This window comes from Danio rerio, chromosome 22 (genome assembly GCF_052040795.2).
Source record: "Danio rerio strain M-AB ecotype USA chromosome 22, GRCz13ab, whole genome shotgun sequence".
Lineage (NCBI taxonomy): Eukaryota > Metazoa > Chordata > Actinopteri > Cypriniformes > Danionidae > Danio > Danio rerio.
The window spans coordinates 21,863,783-21,882,616 of record NC_141042.1 but is presented as its reverse complement, the minus strand read 5'-3'; the positions used below and the strand labels follow the sequence as shown (position 1 = coordinate 21,882,616).

Genomic DNA, 18,834 nt, shown 5'->3' with positions numbered 1-18,834 from the left:
AGGTGCTGATGGGAACATTAAATACTTGCTGCACCATTATAGCCAATCTTTTCATTAGGAACCACAATTTCCTGTCTTATCATTCAGCCCAAGCTGGGACATATTAGCTCAACTCTGGAGCTGCTGTTCGCCTGGCAATAAATGATCTGTGCTAATAACTGAAACTAGACCAGAAACAAAGTAGAGTTGTTTTGGACTTATTAACATTCTCCGACAAATATACAATTTTTGACATCCTTACTGGCAATGTCCCACCAGCTTTAAAATGGAAGTCCCCACTAAGTACGCTGCTTCATGTAGTATTCTCAGTGGGGCCCAAAGTTTACAGATCCATTTTTAACTTTCATCAATTTATCATTCAAGTATTTTCTCCACTCATGTGTCAATGAAGCATCAATGTTGCCAGGAACATCATGGCATAAGGTAAAGGGTGTATTCTGAGTAATTTACATAAGACAAACATTACCCTTCTGACTAGTAAAATAATTTTCTGGATGACTAGTTGTCCAATTAAAATCAGTAGCTGTGCAAGTTTATACAGGAGTTAGGGGTGACAGGCATCATATATGTGTCCTAATTTTTGAGACTCCATTTAGCCAAGGCTACCTTAATTTTTCGGTAACTTGGGCTCCTGTGTCCAATAGCATGGCGGGCAATGTAGTGGGGGGTAGGGGCTGTTGACCTCACAGAGGGCATACTTAATGATGTCTGTTCTGGACCACGGGAAGAAATCCCCAAAACAACCAATAAATCTGTACTCCGGTGACTGGAGTCAAGGAGCTTATTAGTAGTTTGTTAATAAGGCTCAAGGGTACAGTCAGTTTGACATTTAACAATCCACTGCTCTATTAAAAGTCAGGCAACCATGCTTAAATGAATCACTTCAATTTTTGTGTTCAGCACATTTACAACTTGAGCATATATACAACCTGAGCACTAGCTTATAATAAATCAGAGTAAATTGGTGTGTCGATATATGATGATGTTTTTGAAAATAAAAATATCTTATAGGGACTGTTTATAAAGCTCACCTTTCTCTGACTGGAGATGGGGGTTAAACAAAGGACATACTTGAACCAAAAATATGGCTTACACTATTGTAATTAAAGCTAACCTCTAAGCAGACATAGCGTGTACAGACTTCACACATTAGAAGCTTACCACATGCTTCCGGAGGAATCTCTTTCCCCAAAGGCACTGTAGGAACCATCCTGCCTCTTGTATGTCAGTTGCCTCTGATAACCTGCCAGGTACATTGGAAGACCCAAAGGCATTGTTTGCACTGCGTTCACACCACTTTAAAATAATTCCTCAGAAGATTATTAATCAAGAAGACACATTTAAAGTCAATGACATGTTCTGTCTTGTACCTTGAAGTAGGTAGTCTGTAGCCTCTGCCTCCACCTCTAGGCTAAGCTGATGGGTTTTCTGAAGGTACTTCAGCACAAAGACATTGGGAGCAAAGTGGATCATGTTCTGCTCCCCACAACCAAAGGGGAGTCTTAGAAGCTTGTCAAGGTTATTGAGGGTGGGCCCCATAACATCACCTGAGACACAGAAGATAATCAACTTGTGAAGTGCTACAACATTCTGTCAGACAACACAATGGATTTATCCTCACCAATCATGGCAGCGGTGGCTCTCTCTGAGCCTGGCACCACATTGTGTGGGACTCCCAGAGTGAAGGCCTCATTGTGGTTCTCATCAGCATCTTCTTTGCGCCAGATCCTGAACTCACCTATGGAACCCCAACCAGTGGAGAAACCGATATGACGCACCTGACTAGTAAGTGGTCCGGCCAATTGCAGAATCGTGGTCTCACTGGATGGCTCTAGGCCATGTCCCACCTGTCACAATGAAAAAAAACAATCTTGTTGGTTGTCAATCTTTTTTTGTGAGGGAGGTTATGGGTGCTTTGAGTACTGGGAGACCAGCTAAACACAGAATACAAACAGAGAAGCACTGGTGTTTTGTGTTTGTGTGTGCAGCCTGTGAAAATCAAAGCCAAGATTTGACTTTTTTGAAAGACCCTTTCAAAGTGATGAACTGATTTGTGCATGACATGATGGAGAAATGTATGTGCTCATCCAGAAGAACCCAAACAAGCATGAGTACACTTTAATTTAATAGTAACAACATGGAAACCAATTAAGTTCTACTTAAAAAGCAGTTTGATGAATGCTGCATTTAACAAGCACAGGAGGCTCATAAAAACAATTGCCAAGTCTTGGCAAAAGCTACCCACATCACCTTAAGCCTACATAGACTGAGTTTGGAATCTCCCATAAACAGACTGGCTCCTTATTGACAATAATTTGTCATTAAATATTCTATAATGTACTTTAAATATGACAATCTAAAATGGAACATGACTCACTATGCTTTAATGAAAATAGGTCACTATCAAAAGTAAAATAAAATGCTGTTCCTGCTATTTGATAGTGATGTGCGGATCTATACTAAAATATTTATATCTTCAATACCAGCTTTGTATGTTTTAGAATCGATCAAATTATCAAAATATCGATATTTCAGTAATTTGGAGCAAATATGTAGCCTAACTAAGGAAACTAACCACAATTACTCTAGTTTATCTTAATAATGCCAACTTAGGCGGGACTACTTGGGTGATATTTTGCGTGGTGCTACTTCACTTCCATAAACTCAAATAATGCGGTTTTCGACACGTGTAACAAAACAGTTAGGTTCTGTGGTAAAACCACAAACCTAATCAAACACCTACAAATGAATCTTAAGACAGAATATGACTACGTCATGACTAGGCGGTCAGAAGAGGAGGAAAAGAGAGGCACTATCCAGGTACAGAGGGAGAAAATGTGGCGATGTGGCTGTATTTTGGGGGCTTGGGTTTTTGTGACAATGATAAAACAAAAGAAAAAGGTTCAAAATCCTTAAGAGGACCAGATTAACATGTCACTAAACTAAAAGGAGTGAATGTTTATTGTTTTATGTTAAGATGTTCAGGCAGGCATTTTAAGATATACGTGCTCAGATGCTGTCAATAAATACGTAAGTTGGCTCTTTTTTGTATGATAATTCTTCATCAATAAACAAGAATAACCCGTATTATGTCTCGTATTCAGTATAAAGTGACACTTTTAAGTACACTACTTTACTTTATTTTTCAAACAGTAATTTTTGGACAAAGTATCGGATTCAGATCGGTATCGCCGATACTCTCTTTTATTTTTACTTGGTATCGGATCGGATGGGAAACTAGTGGTATCGCACATCACTACTATTTGAAAGGAAGCAGTAGCTTCAGATTTAAATGTAAATATTTCTGTTCTAGAGAAAGCAAGATAACTCATAAATCATATTATTGCAATCATATTAACTAGTACAATAAGGTCCTTTATTTTAAGCAGTGTTACGGAGTAAGCCCTGAAAATATTAATTGGTTTACCTATATCTTCTCTCCCAAGTCAGGACATCAGTGTGCACATTTACTATACGCAGGGCAGTACATTGTACTGCAATTGTAGTCAGTAGTGCAGCACAAATGCCTTGAGTGTTTCTGAAATATTGCTGTTAATGGGGGATGAGAGAGCTCTTGGATTTAAAATAACTTACTTTTAGATGAAATCACGGTGGCACAATGGGTAGCACAATCGTTTTACAGCAAAAAGGTTGCTGGGTCAGTTGGCATTTCTGTGTGGAGTTTGCATGTTCTCCCCGTGTTTGCGTGGGTTTTCTCTGGGTTCTCTGGTTTTTCCCACAGTCCAAAGAGATGCGGTTTCACAGGTGAGTTTGATACACTACACTGGCCATAATGTATATGGTGTGTGCAATAGTGTGTGCAAGAGTGTATGGGTGTTTCCCAGTGTTGGGTTGCGGCTGGAAGGGCATCTGCTGCGTAAAACATGTGCTGGGTAAGTTGGTGGTTCATTCCGCTGTGGCGACCACAGATTAATAAAGGGACTAAGCCAAAAAAAAAGAAATAAACCTGATTTGTGTTCTGAAAAACGAAGGTCACAGGAGATTCATTTTCATGTTTGAACAAACTAAGCGTTTAAGCATCACTGCCAACAAGATCTGAACATAATCCACCCCAACTATAACAGTGACACCGGCTATAAAAATCAACCTATAACTATGAGTAAATTCACATGTCACACCCTTAACTACCATCTACAGCATATTGTAGCAAAAACTATATCCCCTAATGTTTACAAAAGGTCTAAATTACCTGCACTCCCCCTCCTCTCCAGCTGATCCAAAAGCTTCGGAACTCATCCCAGGACAGGATTCCCGGTGTTGGGGTGCTAACTACAGGCTCTCCCATCTTTCCCCGTGAGATCCAGGAGCGCGAGTTTTGCCGCCCACCCAGCACAATCTCCACCATTTCAGTGCTGTCATGTGCACTGGGAGAGAGGGCAATATGGGCATCATTGTGACTTTTGATGGCCACTTGGACATGCGTGACTTTGGCTGGCTTCTTCACATATTGATACTCGTATTTGTTGGGTGTGGAAATGTGGATTCGTTCTGCAAAATGTGAAGGGAGAAATTTATTATGGCTGGGTCAGTCTGAACATAGTAGAAAATAAAGAACAGAGAAAAAACTTGATTACCATTTGGACAGAAAAAGACGCTGTACGTGTACTCTCTGGGCAAACCTTCAGGCTATGGAAAAGCAGGAAGAGAGGGATGTTTAAGCAAACATGCAACCCAAACTAACTAAACAAACTAATGGAATGTTTACTCTGCAATAATTTACTAAAAAATGAGAACATTTTTCTTTGCCATTGAAAAGGCTTACACACAGAAAAGAACACAAAAAACCCTGTTTAAAAATGAAAAAAGCAATAATAATAATTATTATTAAAAAGCTTTATTATGCATGCCAGATCATAAAGGCTCAGTAAATCAATATGTACATTCAAAATGTGTCAGAATGGTTATTTTATATTTATTAATACACCTATTTAAATCCAGTGCATCCGGAAAGTATTCATAGCGCTTGACTTTTTCCACAGTTTTTTGTTACAGCCTTATTTCAAAATGGATTAAATTAGTTTATTTCCTCAACATTCTACACACAATACCCCATAATGACAATGTGAAAAGGAGTTTTTGAAACTGTTGCAAATTTATTAAAAATAAAAAACCTGAAAAATCACATCTACAGAAGTATTCACAGCCTTTGCTCAATACTTTGTTGATGCACTTTTAGCAGCAACAAGCTTGGCACACCTGTCTTTGGGAATTTTTCCCCATTCCTCTATGCAGTACCTCTCAAGCTCTATCAGGTTGGATGGGACGTGACGGTGTACAGCCATTTTCAGATCTCTCTAGAGATGTTCAATAGGATTTATGTCTGGGCTCTGGCTGGGCCACTCAAAGACATTTACCGAGTTGTTGTGAAGCCACTCCATTGATATGTTTGCAGTGTGCTTTGGGTCATTCCTGTTGGAAGATGAACTGTTGCCCCAGTCTGAGGTTGAGAGCACTCTGAAGCAAGCTTTCATTCAGGATGTCTCTGTCCATTGCTGTATTCATCTTTCCCTTTATGCTGACTACTCTTCCAGTTATTGCTGCTGAAAAACATCCCCACAGCATGATGCTGCCACCACCATGCTTCACTGTAGGAATCGTATTAGCCTGGTGATGAGCGGTGCCTAGTTTTCTCCTTAAGTAAGGCCTGGCATTCACTCCAAAGAGTTTAATTTTAGTCTCATCAGACCAGAGAATTTTGTTTCTTATGGTCTGAGAGTCCTTCAGATGCCTTTTGGCAAATACCAGGTGGGGAGTAGCTTCTAGCCAGTGGATTGCTACACAGATGTTTGTCCTACTGTAAGGCTCTCCTCTCTTCACAGAAGAAAGTTGGAGCTCAGACAGAGTGATCATCGGGTTATTGATCACCTCGCTTTACCCCCGATCACTCAGCTTAGATGGCCAGCCAGCTCTAGGAAGAGTCCTGGTGGTTACAAACATCTTCCACTTACGGATGATAGAGGCCACTGTGTTCATTGAAACTTTCAGAGCAGCAGAATTTTTTTCTGTAACCTTCCCAAGCCTTGTGCCTCGAGACAATCCTGTCTCTGAGGTCTACAGACAATTCCTTTGTCTTCACGCTTGGTTTGTGCTTTGGCATGCACTGTCAACCCTGGGACCTTATACAGGCAGGTGTATGCCTTTTCAAATCATGTGCAATCAACTGAACTTACCACAGGTGAACTCCAGTGAAGCTGCTTAAAAATCTCAAGAATGATCAGTGGTAACAGAATATACTTGAGCTACATGGCAAAGGCTGTAGATACTTATTTACTTGTGTTTTTTTTTTTTTTTCTTTCAGTTTTTTTTCACATTGTCTTTATGGGGTATTATGTGTAGAATTTTGAGGAAATAAATTGATTTAATCCATATTGGAATAAGGTTGTATCATAAAGAAATGTGGAAAAAGTAAAGCGATATGATTACTTCCTGGATGGACTGTATATGATGACGATAAGATTCAAGATTCCCACCTCTACCAGCACACTCCTGCGCACATAATCCATGCCCACAGGGCTTCTGTCTTCCTGTTCCTCACCCGCTTTGCTTGCTTTGCTGGACTGCAGCCCATCAGAGCAGCAACTTGGCTCACTGTAGGCCACAGCGCGAGCTGCCATAGAAGCAAATATGGAAGATGACAAAGATCACAACTCAATGATGCTGAAAATGCTTTATTTGCATTGTGGGTGCTCTGATGGGAGACTTCTGGCAGCATGTGTTCCTCCTTTTTTATCAAACAATGTAATGTCTTCAGAGATCATGATGGCCTTGGGATAATAGGATGCACACATGTTTTTGCAGCAGAATGGCTGCTTGCCAGCAAAGCCCTTTTGTATGTGTGTAGTGAGAAGGAAGGACTTGGAGCCAGGGGGACTAGGACAGAGCCATGGGGGGCCCACTGGCCAGCAGTGACCTGCAAATTTCTTTGACATGCATGGAAAAGACCCCTATCCACTAAGACTGTATGTGCTTTTCCTTGTCTGATAGCCCAAAAAAGAACATTTATTTTGTCCTGCATGAGTCAATACATAAAGGTCAGTGACAAGGGTTTTATTTGGAAACTTTGCTGAAATGGCACTTCATCTAAGGAAGTGCAGGCTGAGACAAAGTCAAAATAAGTGGCAACAATTCCCAAGAATGCTTGCAAAATCTTCAAATAAAAATACGTCAGTAAACAACAGTGAGAATAAATACAAGATTCTAGTGAAACATCTAGCAAACACAAGATTTATAGAGTTCCAGACAAGTCTGACTGAATTTGATCTTGATCCAAAAACATGGTCAGAGTGTTTAAATAAGCATTCAGCGTTTAGTACATTTCTTTTAATAGTTAAAAAAAAAAAACATCCCAAGATGCACCTCAGTTTTTTAATTTTATTTAGTATGCTATTTCTTTAAAGTTGTTGGTTTTCCCATACTTTTATAATGGACATTATTGATTATTAAGACTGATACACAGTAAAACAGATGTTTCGTATTTTTTATGAAAATGAAAGAAAGCAATAATGTTATAGGCTCCATTTTGTTTTAAATGCATACAGTGAAGATGGCCATCATATATATGTAGCTACATGACGCCTCAACATTTTTGGTGTCTGTTAAGTTGCTAATATCAAAATGAAAATAGGCAGTTACTTATATCATGTTTTAATTTTATTGTTAAGAAAGTGAAACAACGTAGCCAGGGTGATGTGAATGAGGTTTTAAAGTACACTGTTTCCTTTGAAGATTCACCCGACGAGTCCTCGGGAGTTTGTTTTCCATATCAATCTTGTAAAGTCTAATCTTACAAGAAGAGGATACAAGACTGAACTTTGTTTAGGGTACTTAATATTGAGGAAAAGCCCCAATCAGATAGGCGAATGTCTGCAGCCCTGCCTCCGTTTTCCCCCATTCACACTGTTTGTTTTTCACCAAACACATGGAGCAGCAGCGTTTTAAAAGGAAAACGGTCTCTTCAAAAAGCTTTGTTTTTGACATTCGAAAACTCTGGCATAGTGTGGATGGATGGCATAACCATAGCAAAACTTATGTGTTTCAAAACTTAAACGTTTTAGTGTAAACAGGGCCTTAATATTTAATGCACTAACCTGTGATGTTGGCAGACACTAGTTCAGAAAACAGCAGAACTATAAAAGTGGGCGTGGCCTCCCCAGGTGCCACACACTTTTTCCGGGTAAGATGGTGCTTCCCTGGGTGACCCACAAACTTGATCCCTTTGGGCACTGACACTTTCACATGGACCTGTAGAGAGCGAGCATAAAAATAATTCATGAAGCTTCTCCATATGCACAAACACATGCTCTCCACATTATCAAACTTATACAGCATGAACTCCCAAGGGTTCTCAAAAGATTCTGGGGAATTTCTGAGGTGCATTGCACATTTTCCATGCTGCCTAACTCGTGGTCTCCCTTGCTTAAGGATTCAACTTTAAACCGCTTAGCATCAAAAATGCTGCAGATCTAGTCTCTGCACATACCACAATTCAAAATATGAAATAAAGTTTCATACCACACATGATATAATGGCAAACTGCTTTCCACAGTAACAATTGCAGTGTATAATTTTTGTAATAGGTGCTTGTCAAAGTAAAACCTGCTGTCACTCTGCTAAAGTGGTGATAATCTGTTGCTGAGAGGTTGTTTCTAGGGTTTTTTGGGTGGTTGTTTATTAGCTCCAATTCTTTATTATAATGGTGTTATCTTTTGAATTTTTGAAATCTTGTGCACACAAACCTCTGAACATGTAGGCAAGTAGTTGTATACTGTGAGCGGGACTTTAGTTTGTTCACCACGAACAATGCTGTATGGCAGAGTGAAGTCGATGAAGAAGGGCTTAAATGTACGCAGTTCTGCAGTCCGAGCCAAGCCCAAACCCTTTTCTGCAGACAAACCAATAGCCTCTGTCACCCATGTGGTGATGGAATCTGGGATGTCCAAGTGTAATTCAGCTTCTCCATTAAGACTGCTGTTGGTGAGAAGAATTTACAATTTTATTTCTGTACTTTCCATATAAAGGATCAGCAAACCTGCTCCTTTAAGGCGGGCATACACAGTGTGATTTTTGCTGTCATATGCAATTTTTTTCCCATTGTGATTAGTTGTGCAGAAAACCTTGATGTTGGTATGGTCATTGTTTCTCAGTGCTGTCAGGAGCTGTCAGTTTCATTTTAAGAGGTGTATTAGGTTGAACGAACAGTTTACAATGGATTGAGTTTTGTAATTCACACAATTGTGTGAGCAAGCATCCTTATTTCCCAGTGCTGAAAAAGAACCTGTTATTATAGCAAACATTCATGACTGTGCTCGGACATATGGGCTGCATCCGAAACCGACTACTACTCAGTAGGGACTGCATTTGAATTTAAACCTACTACTTGGCTGTTAGAAAAGTATGTTCAATACAGTATGAATGTGAGCAGTATGAATGGAACCAATGACTATAGAATACATTAGACATATCACTTGTATCATTTTAAATGGGAAAAAGTGTAACGTTCATTATGAGGAATGAAGCCCCGCCTACTATTACAGGAGCCAATCATCGATCGACATATGGCGAATAAAGCCTGCCTTCTAGTACAGTAGCCAATAATCGATCCCCAAGGACTGTTGATACTCAGAGGGAGGGGCTCGAACCAGACGTGAGTTTCTGCAGATTTTGTGTGATTTGGATGTTTACAAATGAAACTAAAGACACAGTTGTTGTTTAACTTAATTAGTGATTCCCAATATGAAATTTAATTGTAAGCTTGGCAAGCAGTTTTGGAGAATTTGTTGTTTGCGCATATTATGCTTGAGCATATTGCCCGAGAGGTGTTTTAAAGATTGCCGCTGAGTGAAATGACTTGCCTTAAAGGGACTTTGATGGAACTCGGACTCGAACTCATACTACTTCTTCCATTTTGTCATGATCATGTGACCAACCCGCATGAGTGTCGTTTCACTCCAATTCCTGAATTCTCTTGTGGGGGATCATAGAATAGCATAGCATCCATACGATGCAGACTTCAAAAACTCTCCGGATGTAGTAGGTCATCCGGTTACTTCTCAGAAACGGATTTTCGAATTCTATGAATTTGGACATACTACTCGGCTCGCATACTGTTTTGAGCGTACTATATAGTATGGAAGTATGCGATTTCTGATCTTGATCTTTCATGATCTTTAAGCCATCAGAATTTGCATCGTGTAGGCCCGCCTTTAGGTTCAACTATCCTACGGATTTCAGTCCCAACCCTGCTCCAGAACACCTGCCTACAATTATCATGCAACCTTTCATTATCTATTTAAGGTGTGTTTAATTGGGGTTGGAGCTGAAATCTTCAGGAGAAGGGTTGGTGATCCCTGCTCTATATAAACACACACTACCCTTCAAAAGTTTGTGGTTACTATGTTTTTATTATCATTTATCTATTTGATTGAATAATAGAAATAGTTTAGTACCTGACATTAAAGCAATGCCATATCCATGTTTCTGGAAAGAATGTACGCCTACGGTTCTCTGCCCTGAAAAACACACACTGACATAAGAAACAAGTCCCTTACTGAAGTTAGCCATAATCGCCTGTAAAATTAACCTTAAAATTTCAGACACTGTGAGCATGTGTACCGTGTCCCAGATCGGGAGTGCATAGCTGCCACCAGGGTAGAGGTGTGTGGTTGAAACGCAGGTACGGCCTCGTCTGTGTACATCCCTCCACTCTGTCTGTGATTGAGACTCACCATGTCTGTCATCACCACCAGCCCTGTCTCCTACAACACGGGTACACAAGCATATTATAATTTGAACTCATTCACTTTACTTCGGCTTCCCCCTTCATTTGGTGGTCTTCAAAGAGGAATAAGCCACCACCTACTACTCAATCATATGTTTTAACAACAGATGCCTTTCCAACCGCAACCCAGCATTGAGTAAAACTCTCAGTGTTGAGAAACACCCCCACACTCTTCTATACACACACTGTGGTCAATTTCATTTATTCAGTCCTTTTATTCATCAAGAGTTGCAACAGAGGATGCCCTTCCAGCTGCAACCCTTTACTGGAAACCATCCATACACACTCATTCACTAGGGCCAATTCAGTTTATTCAATTCACCTATACTGCCTGTCTTTGGAATGTAGAAGGCAATTGGAGCACCCAGAGGAAACCAACTCAAAAACAGGGAGAACATGCAAACTCCACACAGAATGACGTTCTGGTCCAGCTAGGACTCAAATCAGCAAATTTTTAGTACCGTGGTCACACAAGAGTTTTAGCCTGCAAAATTCTGTTGTATGGTGCTGTGAAAAGGGGCGGGATTAAACAAGATGATTAGAAAAAGCATGCAGTTGGTCCATATTTTACATTTCTGTACAGAGAGGTCATCTGATCTGCTCTTGGTCTCATGCAGTCACATGAAGCGATTTCGCAGGTTAGAATTCACCAAGTTTGAACTTCGCAACTAGCAAACTGTGAAACTTGTTGCACAAGCTTGCATTTCAGGTGTTTCTCGTTCCTGTGAAGGAAAGTCTATGGGGTGAAAAGTGCACTGTGACCGCAGCTTTACTGTGAGTGGTAACCACTTAGCTACTATGCTGTCTGAGCTTAAAACAATACGTTTATATTCTGTGGGGAAGTGGAGAAAGTCATGTCCTCACCGTAAAAGCAAAACGGGCATCTTTAGTGATGTCCCAGTGCCATGGAAACACGGAGGAACGTCGCCTTCGTGAAGACAATCCGGGCCACCAAAAATGTCCCTCATCTTTGGGTACCCCAAAGGCATCAGATACATCAAACTCGGCCAGATCCTTGAACACCTGGAAACCCTCAAACTGTTTGAACAACTTTACAGCTATTTGCAGGATATATGAAGGTTCAAATGAGGACTAACCTTTTCAGGTGTGAGCTGGAAGCCTGGTTTGAGAAGGTACATGCTTTTGTCCACAGAAGCTACACATACACATGAGCCACTTTCTGCTTTAACCTTCAGACTGATCGGGCTGCCTGGCATCGACTCATTTGTGGACAAAGACACAGAGATCTGAAGACAAGAAGGTTTGTTAAACAAATAGAAGACAGAACTTTCTTTTTATGGTGAATTTTCCGAATTGACAATTGGTGAGCTGAAATTAATCAACCTCATTTTCGAAGCGGGACTGCACTGGAAGTTGCAGACTGTCAGTCACTCCCTCTCCATTTTCTCGAACATAGTAGACTAGTAGGCGACTGAGAGGGGCCATGGGGGGAGTCACATTGAAATGCAGAACTGAAACGCAGCTGTCCATTTCAGCCTGAGAAGAGTCTGGGCAGACAGAGGACATAGAGATGGACAGAAAAGAATGGGGATAAAAAAGGAAGAATAGTGTCTTCATGAGCTGAAAGTAAACAATCGCAATTCAGAAGTTTCTGAGATTTTATTATATGTGCTCTAAATCACCTCAGTTTATCTATTAGGCACAAACCCCACAATTGAAACATGCATTCCATAAACAAAGGTGTACTGCAGTTAATGCAATAAAACTGACCTGAGTCTTGTTGGGGTTTGGCAGTTGTGTGAATGTTCGTGTCAAAGGTTATGGTAGCTCTCTTTTCGCGATGAGTTGTGCTGTTCGTATGCCTCTGACCTGACTGCACGATATTCCCACGGGAAGCAATCTCATAGTGCAAGGTGAAGTTACAAGGACAGGTGGACTTCAGGAAGATTTCTGCTTCTTGCCCAATCTAGACAAATATGTGGTTCAATAAATATGTATGCCATAAATGTATATGGAAGCACCACTAATGATGTAGGCAATGTATCTTACCATTAGAGGAGCACTGGGACTTAGGAGCTGGATGTGGCATTTGCTGGGAGAATACCAGCTAGTGATGGACAGGTAGTTGGGGAGATACTGGTCTCCTGCAGGCTTGCCATCAATGGCAGTCACTTTTGACTGTAGGTGGAAATAAATCTGAATATTAGAAATGAAGGGCACTGGAGGGTCGCCATTTGATTTGTATTTGGTGCTGCTAAAATCCTGTTGGTGAACAGCTATACTAATATTAACAATCATTTATAGCTCTCTTATCACAACCAATCACAAACAATACTGTGGTAGACAGGCTCCAGACCCCACAGATCTACAAAGACCCAAGTGTGGATCCTTAGTTTCTCTCAAGACAGTCTTGTCTCATCATATTAATCTAATTATAAGGTCAATAAAACCAGTTGCTTAAATGTTAAACTGTCTCAAGAACTAATCTGAACAATTAGAAGTCTTACTTTACGTTTTAGGATTAGTCCTAGTTTGTGCATCCATTGACAGGTTTACTGCCACAGACCAAAAATTTAGTGTATCCATTAGAGCAACATTACAGACAAGTACCTTATATGAACATTGGTACTGCTCTCATGTATTACCCTTTACAGGCTTTGAAACTACATCCTTTAAAGTTTGACTCAATTAAATTATCCCCTTAACAACTAAATCCAAGGTAGTTTACCCTGCTTCTGGAGAACTTCAAGCTGAAGAGTCAGTTCCAACCCTGCTGCAACACGTCTTCAGCAGGTAACAAAGACAATGAAGATTACTTGACAGTTAGAGTCATGTGTGTTGCTGCAGGGTCGGTACTAAAGTCTGCATGATGTATGGTTGGCTACCCCTTCATTAATTTAAACTACCCTCACAAGAATCTTTAGCTAGATTTCCATATCCCTCCCACTGACCTCCAGCCAGACGTACTGGGCAGCCGTGGGAATGGAGGGAATCTCGAAAGTGGCCTTCCCATTTTTTGAGACCAGTTCGCTGGTGTACACGTTGTCTTTTGGAGTAAGTTCTGCCTTAACCCGCACATGCACTCCTTCCGCTGGGCTCCCATCTGGATAGGTGACCTCAATCTGGGGTCAGTGGTGAAAAGCAATCATTCCAAGTTAACATTGACTAGTAAAACGAATAAACAGAAGCATTATCTGTTTTCCAACAGAAGACTGATCCTCCTCTCACCATGCCCTTGTAGGGAAGACCAGGTTTGAACTGTTTGCGAGTATCTTTGGAGTACTTGATGTCAATGAGCTGCTTGTGGACAGGTGTTGAATCATCAAACATGGTCTGTTGCCCCCCATCCACACTGTTTACTGTGACCCACATGTTCACTGCACCTCGGAAATGATCTGTAACTTCTATTGGCATCATGTCCTTCACACAGAGGCTGAAAGAAGCGGAGCCTTTGATCTATGAAGAAGAAAAGAAAGTCGTTTCAAAGAATAACTTCTTACTTTGTCTTTAGAAGAGCACAGTGTGACAGACCCTGCGAAAAAAAAAAAAACTTGGGCCTTTAATGCTGCACAGATACTGGACTACCTTGCCCTTGTCTCAGATGACTAGAGTTGTGGTGAAAAACATTCAAGAAATCAATTCTTGTATGAACTTACTGTCTTCTCAATGAAGGCCTGGAAACTGAAGCTGTCCTAAGTTCAGAATAGAGTGACATTTGCAACAGCAACATGACAACAGTGTGGCCTCATGCTTGTCTACATTTTACGGTGGACTAACTACTCGACAACCTATAATCTGTAACAAGTGTGGGCTTTGGGTATTTTGAAATAGAGATCTAATAAACAATGCTTGCTTGAAAAGCCAATTAACAGTAAAACAGAGGGAACGGCATGTAAAGCAGAATATATGTTTTTTCAGCAGGAACATATTGTATAATGCACTCACCTCCATTGATTTCACCACTGGGTGGCCTACTTCATGTCTGTAGTAGCCTACTCCATTAACAGTCATATTAACCGTTAATTTGCCTGACACTGGTTTTCCAAAGGTGTACCTGGAAAAATGCAGGGTATAGTTTGAGTATAAAATTACTTGCTTAAGATGTAAAAAAAACAATTCTGTCTCATACCTTGCTTTGACTGTGACCTGTTCACAAGAATTGAGATCTCGAATATATGGAGGTGGTACAATGATGAGCTCAAACCTGGGCATAACTGGAAAAAAGACCAAACTGAAATCTATTAGTTTCTTTCCATATTACTCTAATTGAAATGTTTTAAAGAAAATGTTTGAAAATGACCTTCCATGCAGTGTGTAACACAGCTCTAAGTGCAGTGAAATATCCAGCTAAGGCTTAAATCTGAAAGTGCGCTGTATTTAAATCTATTGATCCATCAATTAAAGAGTCGACTCATAGTGGTTCGAATGAATCGCTGCTGTAACGAGTCTTTAGCCATGTCAGCGTGACATCGATAAGGAACTCAAGCGCCACCTATTTGTTACGCGCACAGACCCAGGAAAATTTAAACCCCAGGTCCTGCCCACAAACTCTGTAAAAAGAAAGAGAGGAAGACAAACACTGTAGCAGATCCTGGTTGAATCAAGTCGTATAGACTCTTATTTTCCCTACCTAAAGATGAGGCTGTGAAGAGTCAGTGGTTGGAGTTTATTTTTGCAAATATACCTCAGCATTATAGCCCCTGCCTTGTGCTGTGTTCCCATCATTTTTCTGATAAGTGCTTCAACAATCTACATGCTGGGGGAATTAATCGGCCCTTTGTTAAAGGAAGGATCAGAAAAGACTATTGATGTGTGGGACTCTGTCAGAGCTTGACAGGAATTTTACAGTACATAGTACATGGATGAGTTTCTTCCTCCATTTCACAAGTGTAAGTAACTTAAGTACGATTAAAATGGTTGCCTCGTTGTTTTCTCTAGCTTGCAAATTATGTATTTAATAGTGTTTTGTTACTTGTAACTGCTTGTACTGTATCTGGATTCTGGGTAACTCTTTATATTCTCATTTCGCATCTAAAGCCATGTTGAAAACACGACACATGCCGCATTGTTTATAAATTTAAATGCGTTTGTAAGCTCACAATCCACTGCCGTTTGTTGTTCGTTTTGTTGACGTTTTGACCTTGCACGCAAATAAGCCTGTTGTTGGCTTATACCAAAATATAACCATTTTAATGCATAATATGGGCTCTTAAATCAACATTAAAATTTGACTTGATAATATGAAAACAGTCTATTCAAAAACAAACTTTGTATGTACTGTGAAAACAACGTACAACACATACAAAACTCTTGTAACTTTCTTGTTCGGAAAAACCTGAACTTCTGAAAAACTAAGCATTTCTACTTCTATTTACATTTTACAGTATATATCAATACATAAATGCTTACCGTACTTCTGCACTTCAAACGATTTGTTGTACGTGTGGCCTTGCATCTCGACAAAGACTAACCATTCACCAAAAACTGGTTGGTCTGATAGTGGAAAGCTCATATTGACAATTCCTAATAGAGACAATAATAATTTTTTATATTAACACTATATGTATGCACACTGTACACACATCATAATGTTAAAATATATTATAAATCATAAATACTGTCATAAAAGTTTAACAGTATGATGCAAAAATTGAAAAAAGATTACAAAATTGAAATCCTGACTACATCCATAGGAACATAATAGTAACAGTCCTTACCACAACAAATTGACTTCAGATCTTTCCAGTGGACTATGTGGGATCCTCTGGGGTCCTGGGTAAACAACGTGGTAATCTTAAACAGTTTGTGGTACAAATAGTCACATTCTTGCTTATTTGTTTTGCTTAAATCTGAAGGCCACTTTACACTCGTTAAAAGGCAGCAAAGAATCAAGCTTAAGCAAACACATTTCAAATCCAGTGATGCTTTTAAACAAACTGACCTTGCCCTGACTCAAAGGGCTAACACTCCAGGAGCCCGTCAATCAAGCCAAAACTACACACACCCCGACTGACACTTCCTCCAGCGAGAGCCAGAGGCCGACAGTGCCAAACTAACATAAACATGAAACATCGACATAGCAAACATTTTTTTCTGGTCCCCTTTGGCCATCTGCACAACTTTCAGAAGGATTTTCTGGAACTGAGCAATAGTATTTGCCTTCAAAGACCAAGCACCATGTGGGAAAGAGATGGAAGCTAAGCACAGAGCAGTAGGGGGCAACGCCCCAGGAAGACTCTCTCTCTCTTTCTTTAATCTCCCCAGTCACCCGCTAGTGTCTGCTCCAGGGTCGAACCCAACACCAGCAGCCAGTTGTCAAGCTCTATAGCTGTGCAACATGGACCCTGCTGAGAAAGGAACACTTCAGCCATGCTTCCCAATCAGTGCAGTGTCCACCCCGTGGCCTCCACTTACCACAATGTATGCTTCAAGCTGTAAAACAAAACAAAAAACAGTTTAGAGGGATGCAGACGACACATAATTGCACAGCAACAACTTTGCTAGCAGCCAACCCTTAGCAGCCCAGGTTTTGTATAGATAATGCCCACATGAAAAAAATAGTAACTTACTGCAATTCTATAGTGTTTTTGGACCATACTACAGTAAAATGTTTTATAGTGTATATGTTATAGTATTCACAACACTGTTAGCACAGATAAACTGTAATAAATACTGTAGTATACTTTGGTTTTTACTAGAGTTAACTGGTGTATTGTAGAAAAACTGCCTTGTTGGGTAAATTGTTTATATTAGTATAGTTTCTGTTATCATAGCAACTATAGAAGTTCAACAAGTAATGAATTAAATTTTTTATGATAGTATGGTAAAAACACTATAGTATTTACCAGAGGTGGGAGTAAGTCACAAATGTGCAAGTCACAAGCAAGTCTCGAGTCATAACCTTAAAGTCCCAAGCAAGTCAAGTCAATTTTTGTCAGACTCAAGTTAAGTCACTGCTTATTTCAAGTCATGTCAAGTCAAGTGGGAGCTTGGTCTAGCAAGTCACTTTCAAGTCAGTCTAATTATTTATTTATATTTATATATATATATATATATATATATATATATATATATATATATATATATATATATATATATATATATATATATATATACATACATACATATATATACACACACACACACACACACACACACACAGAGTATATGCAGTATATAAACTGTCATATATATAAAGCCTTCCATTTTTCATCACCGCATTCTGATGGCCGAATAGCTAATGAATCCTTCAAATGAATCATTACAAGCGGTTCTTCTGAACCAAATGATCCAGTCTAGATCCAGTTATTACTGCGCATGCGTGACTTAGAACTTTCGGTTTTATTTTATTTTTAAATGCATAATATATAACAAACGGTTGTGTATTTAACAAAAACAAGTTTTTTTCGAGTCATTTAACTCAAGTCCAAGTCAAGTCTCAAGTCATGACAGCCAAGTCCAAGTCAAGTCCAGTTTTTCTGGATATTTGTCAAGCAAGTCTTAAGTCCTAAGTGTTGTGACTAAAGTCTGACTCGAGTCAAGTCATGTGACTCGAGTCCCCCATCTCTGGTATTTACTATAAATTACTTCTTTTTTTTATATGGGTGTCCACACAACATACTCTAGCTGAAGCTGCTTTTAGAAAAAATTTTTAAGGCTGATTTATACTTCTCCGTTGAGTGAACGGGGTGACCCATGGTGCCTGCCTTGTGCGTAGTCCTGCATTTATACTTGTGCATGCTGTTTGTGAAGCTATGCAATATCACTTCCGAAATGCTAAATGGCAGTAGGTTGTTCCTCTGTGTCGAGTTTTGTTTTTTCTGAACCCAACAAGAAGCTAAAACTTGCACATTCAGAGGCGGGAACCAGCGGACTCTTGTCACCGGTACCAAGCCGAACAATCACAGAGCTTGCGTTATGCCTCATTGCGACGTGAGGTTAAATTTTTTGAGTGGTGCACGTTAGCATCGGCATCAGTCATGGCGAGGGCTATGCGACCGCGAGAAGTCTGCGCTGATGCATATGTGTGCACTTGATGCAGAAGTATAAATCAGCCTTTACTCTCTTGCGAAAGT

General features: G+C 39.9%; 1 protein-coding gene across 5 annotated transcripts in view; it reads right to left on the bottom strand.

Moving 5' to 3' along the window:
* cpamd8 (C3 and PZP like alpha-2-macroglobulin domain containing 8) overlaps nucleotides 1-18,834 on the bottom strand; it is a 57,870-nt gene that overhangs the window by 27,793 nt on the left and 11,243 nt on the right. For 2 of the 5 annotated variants that reach the window (XR_015521933.1, XM_087304275.1), the window contains exons 6-26: nucleotides 16,477-16,531; nucleotides 16,169-16,282; nucleotides 14,889-14,973; nucleotides 14,705-14,813; nucleotides 13,988-14,215; nucleotides 13,711-13,881; nucleotides 12,809-12,937; nucleotides 12,530-12,725; nucleotides 12,143-12,306; nucleotides 11,896-12,045; nucleotides 11,663-11,821; nucleotides 10,633-10,775; nucleotides 10,467-10,529; nucleotides 8,757-8,988; nucleotides 8,109-8,262; nucleotides 6,492-6,628; nucleotides 4,596-4,647; nucleotides 4,211-4,509; nucleotides 1,622-1,847; nucleotides 1,371-1,547; nucleotides 1,162-1,243 (exon numbers count right to left, since the gene is read on the bottom strand). Coding sequence is in view for 3 of the 5 variants with exons in the window: in XM_087304275.1 (XP_087160401.1) it covers nucleotides 1,162-1,243; nucleotides 1,371-1,547; nucleotides 1,622-1,847; nucleotides 4,211-4,509; nucleotides 4,596-4,647; nucleotides 6,492-6,628; nucleotides 8,109-8,262; nucleotides 8,757-8,988; nucleotides 10,467-10,529; nucleotides 10,633-10,775; nucleotides 11,663-11,821; nucleotides 11,896-12,045; nucleotides 12,143-12,306; nucleotides 12,530-12,725; nucleotides 12,809-12,937; nucleotides 13,711-13,881; nucleotides 13,988-14,215; nucleotides 14,705-14,813; nucleotides 14,889-14,973; nucleotides 16,169-16,271 (3,059 nt within the window). In the remaining 2 variants the exon portion in view is untranslated. Of the gene's footprint in view, nucleotides 1-1,161; nucleotides 1,244-1,370; nucleotides 1,548-1,621; nucleotides 1,848-4,210; nucleotides 4,510-4,595; nucleotides 4,648-6,491; nucleotides 6,629-8,108; nucleotides 8,263-8,756; nucleotides 8,989-10,466; nucleotides 10,530-10,632; nucleotides 10,776-11,662; nucleotides 11,822-11,895; nucleotides 12,046-12,142; nucleotides 12,307-12,529; nucleotides 12,726-12,808; nucleotides 12,938-13,710; nucleotides 13,882-13,987; nucleotides 14,216-14,704; nucleotides 14,814-14,888; nucleotides 14,974-16,168; nucleotides 16,283-16,476; nucleotides 17,107-17,173; nucleotides 17,192-18,834 lie in introns of all 5 variants that reach the window. The other 3 variants (XR_015521934.1, XM_087304276.1, XM_087304274.1) reach the window with 2 other exon arrangements.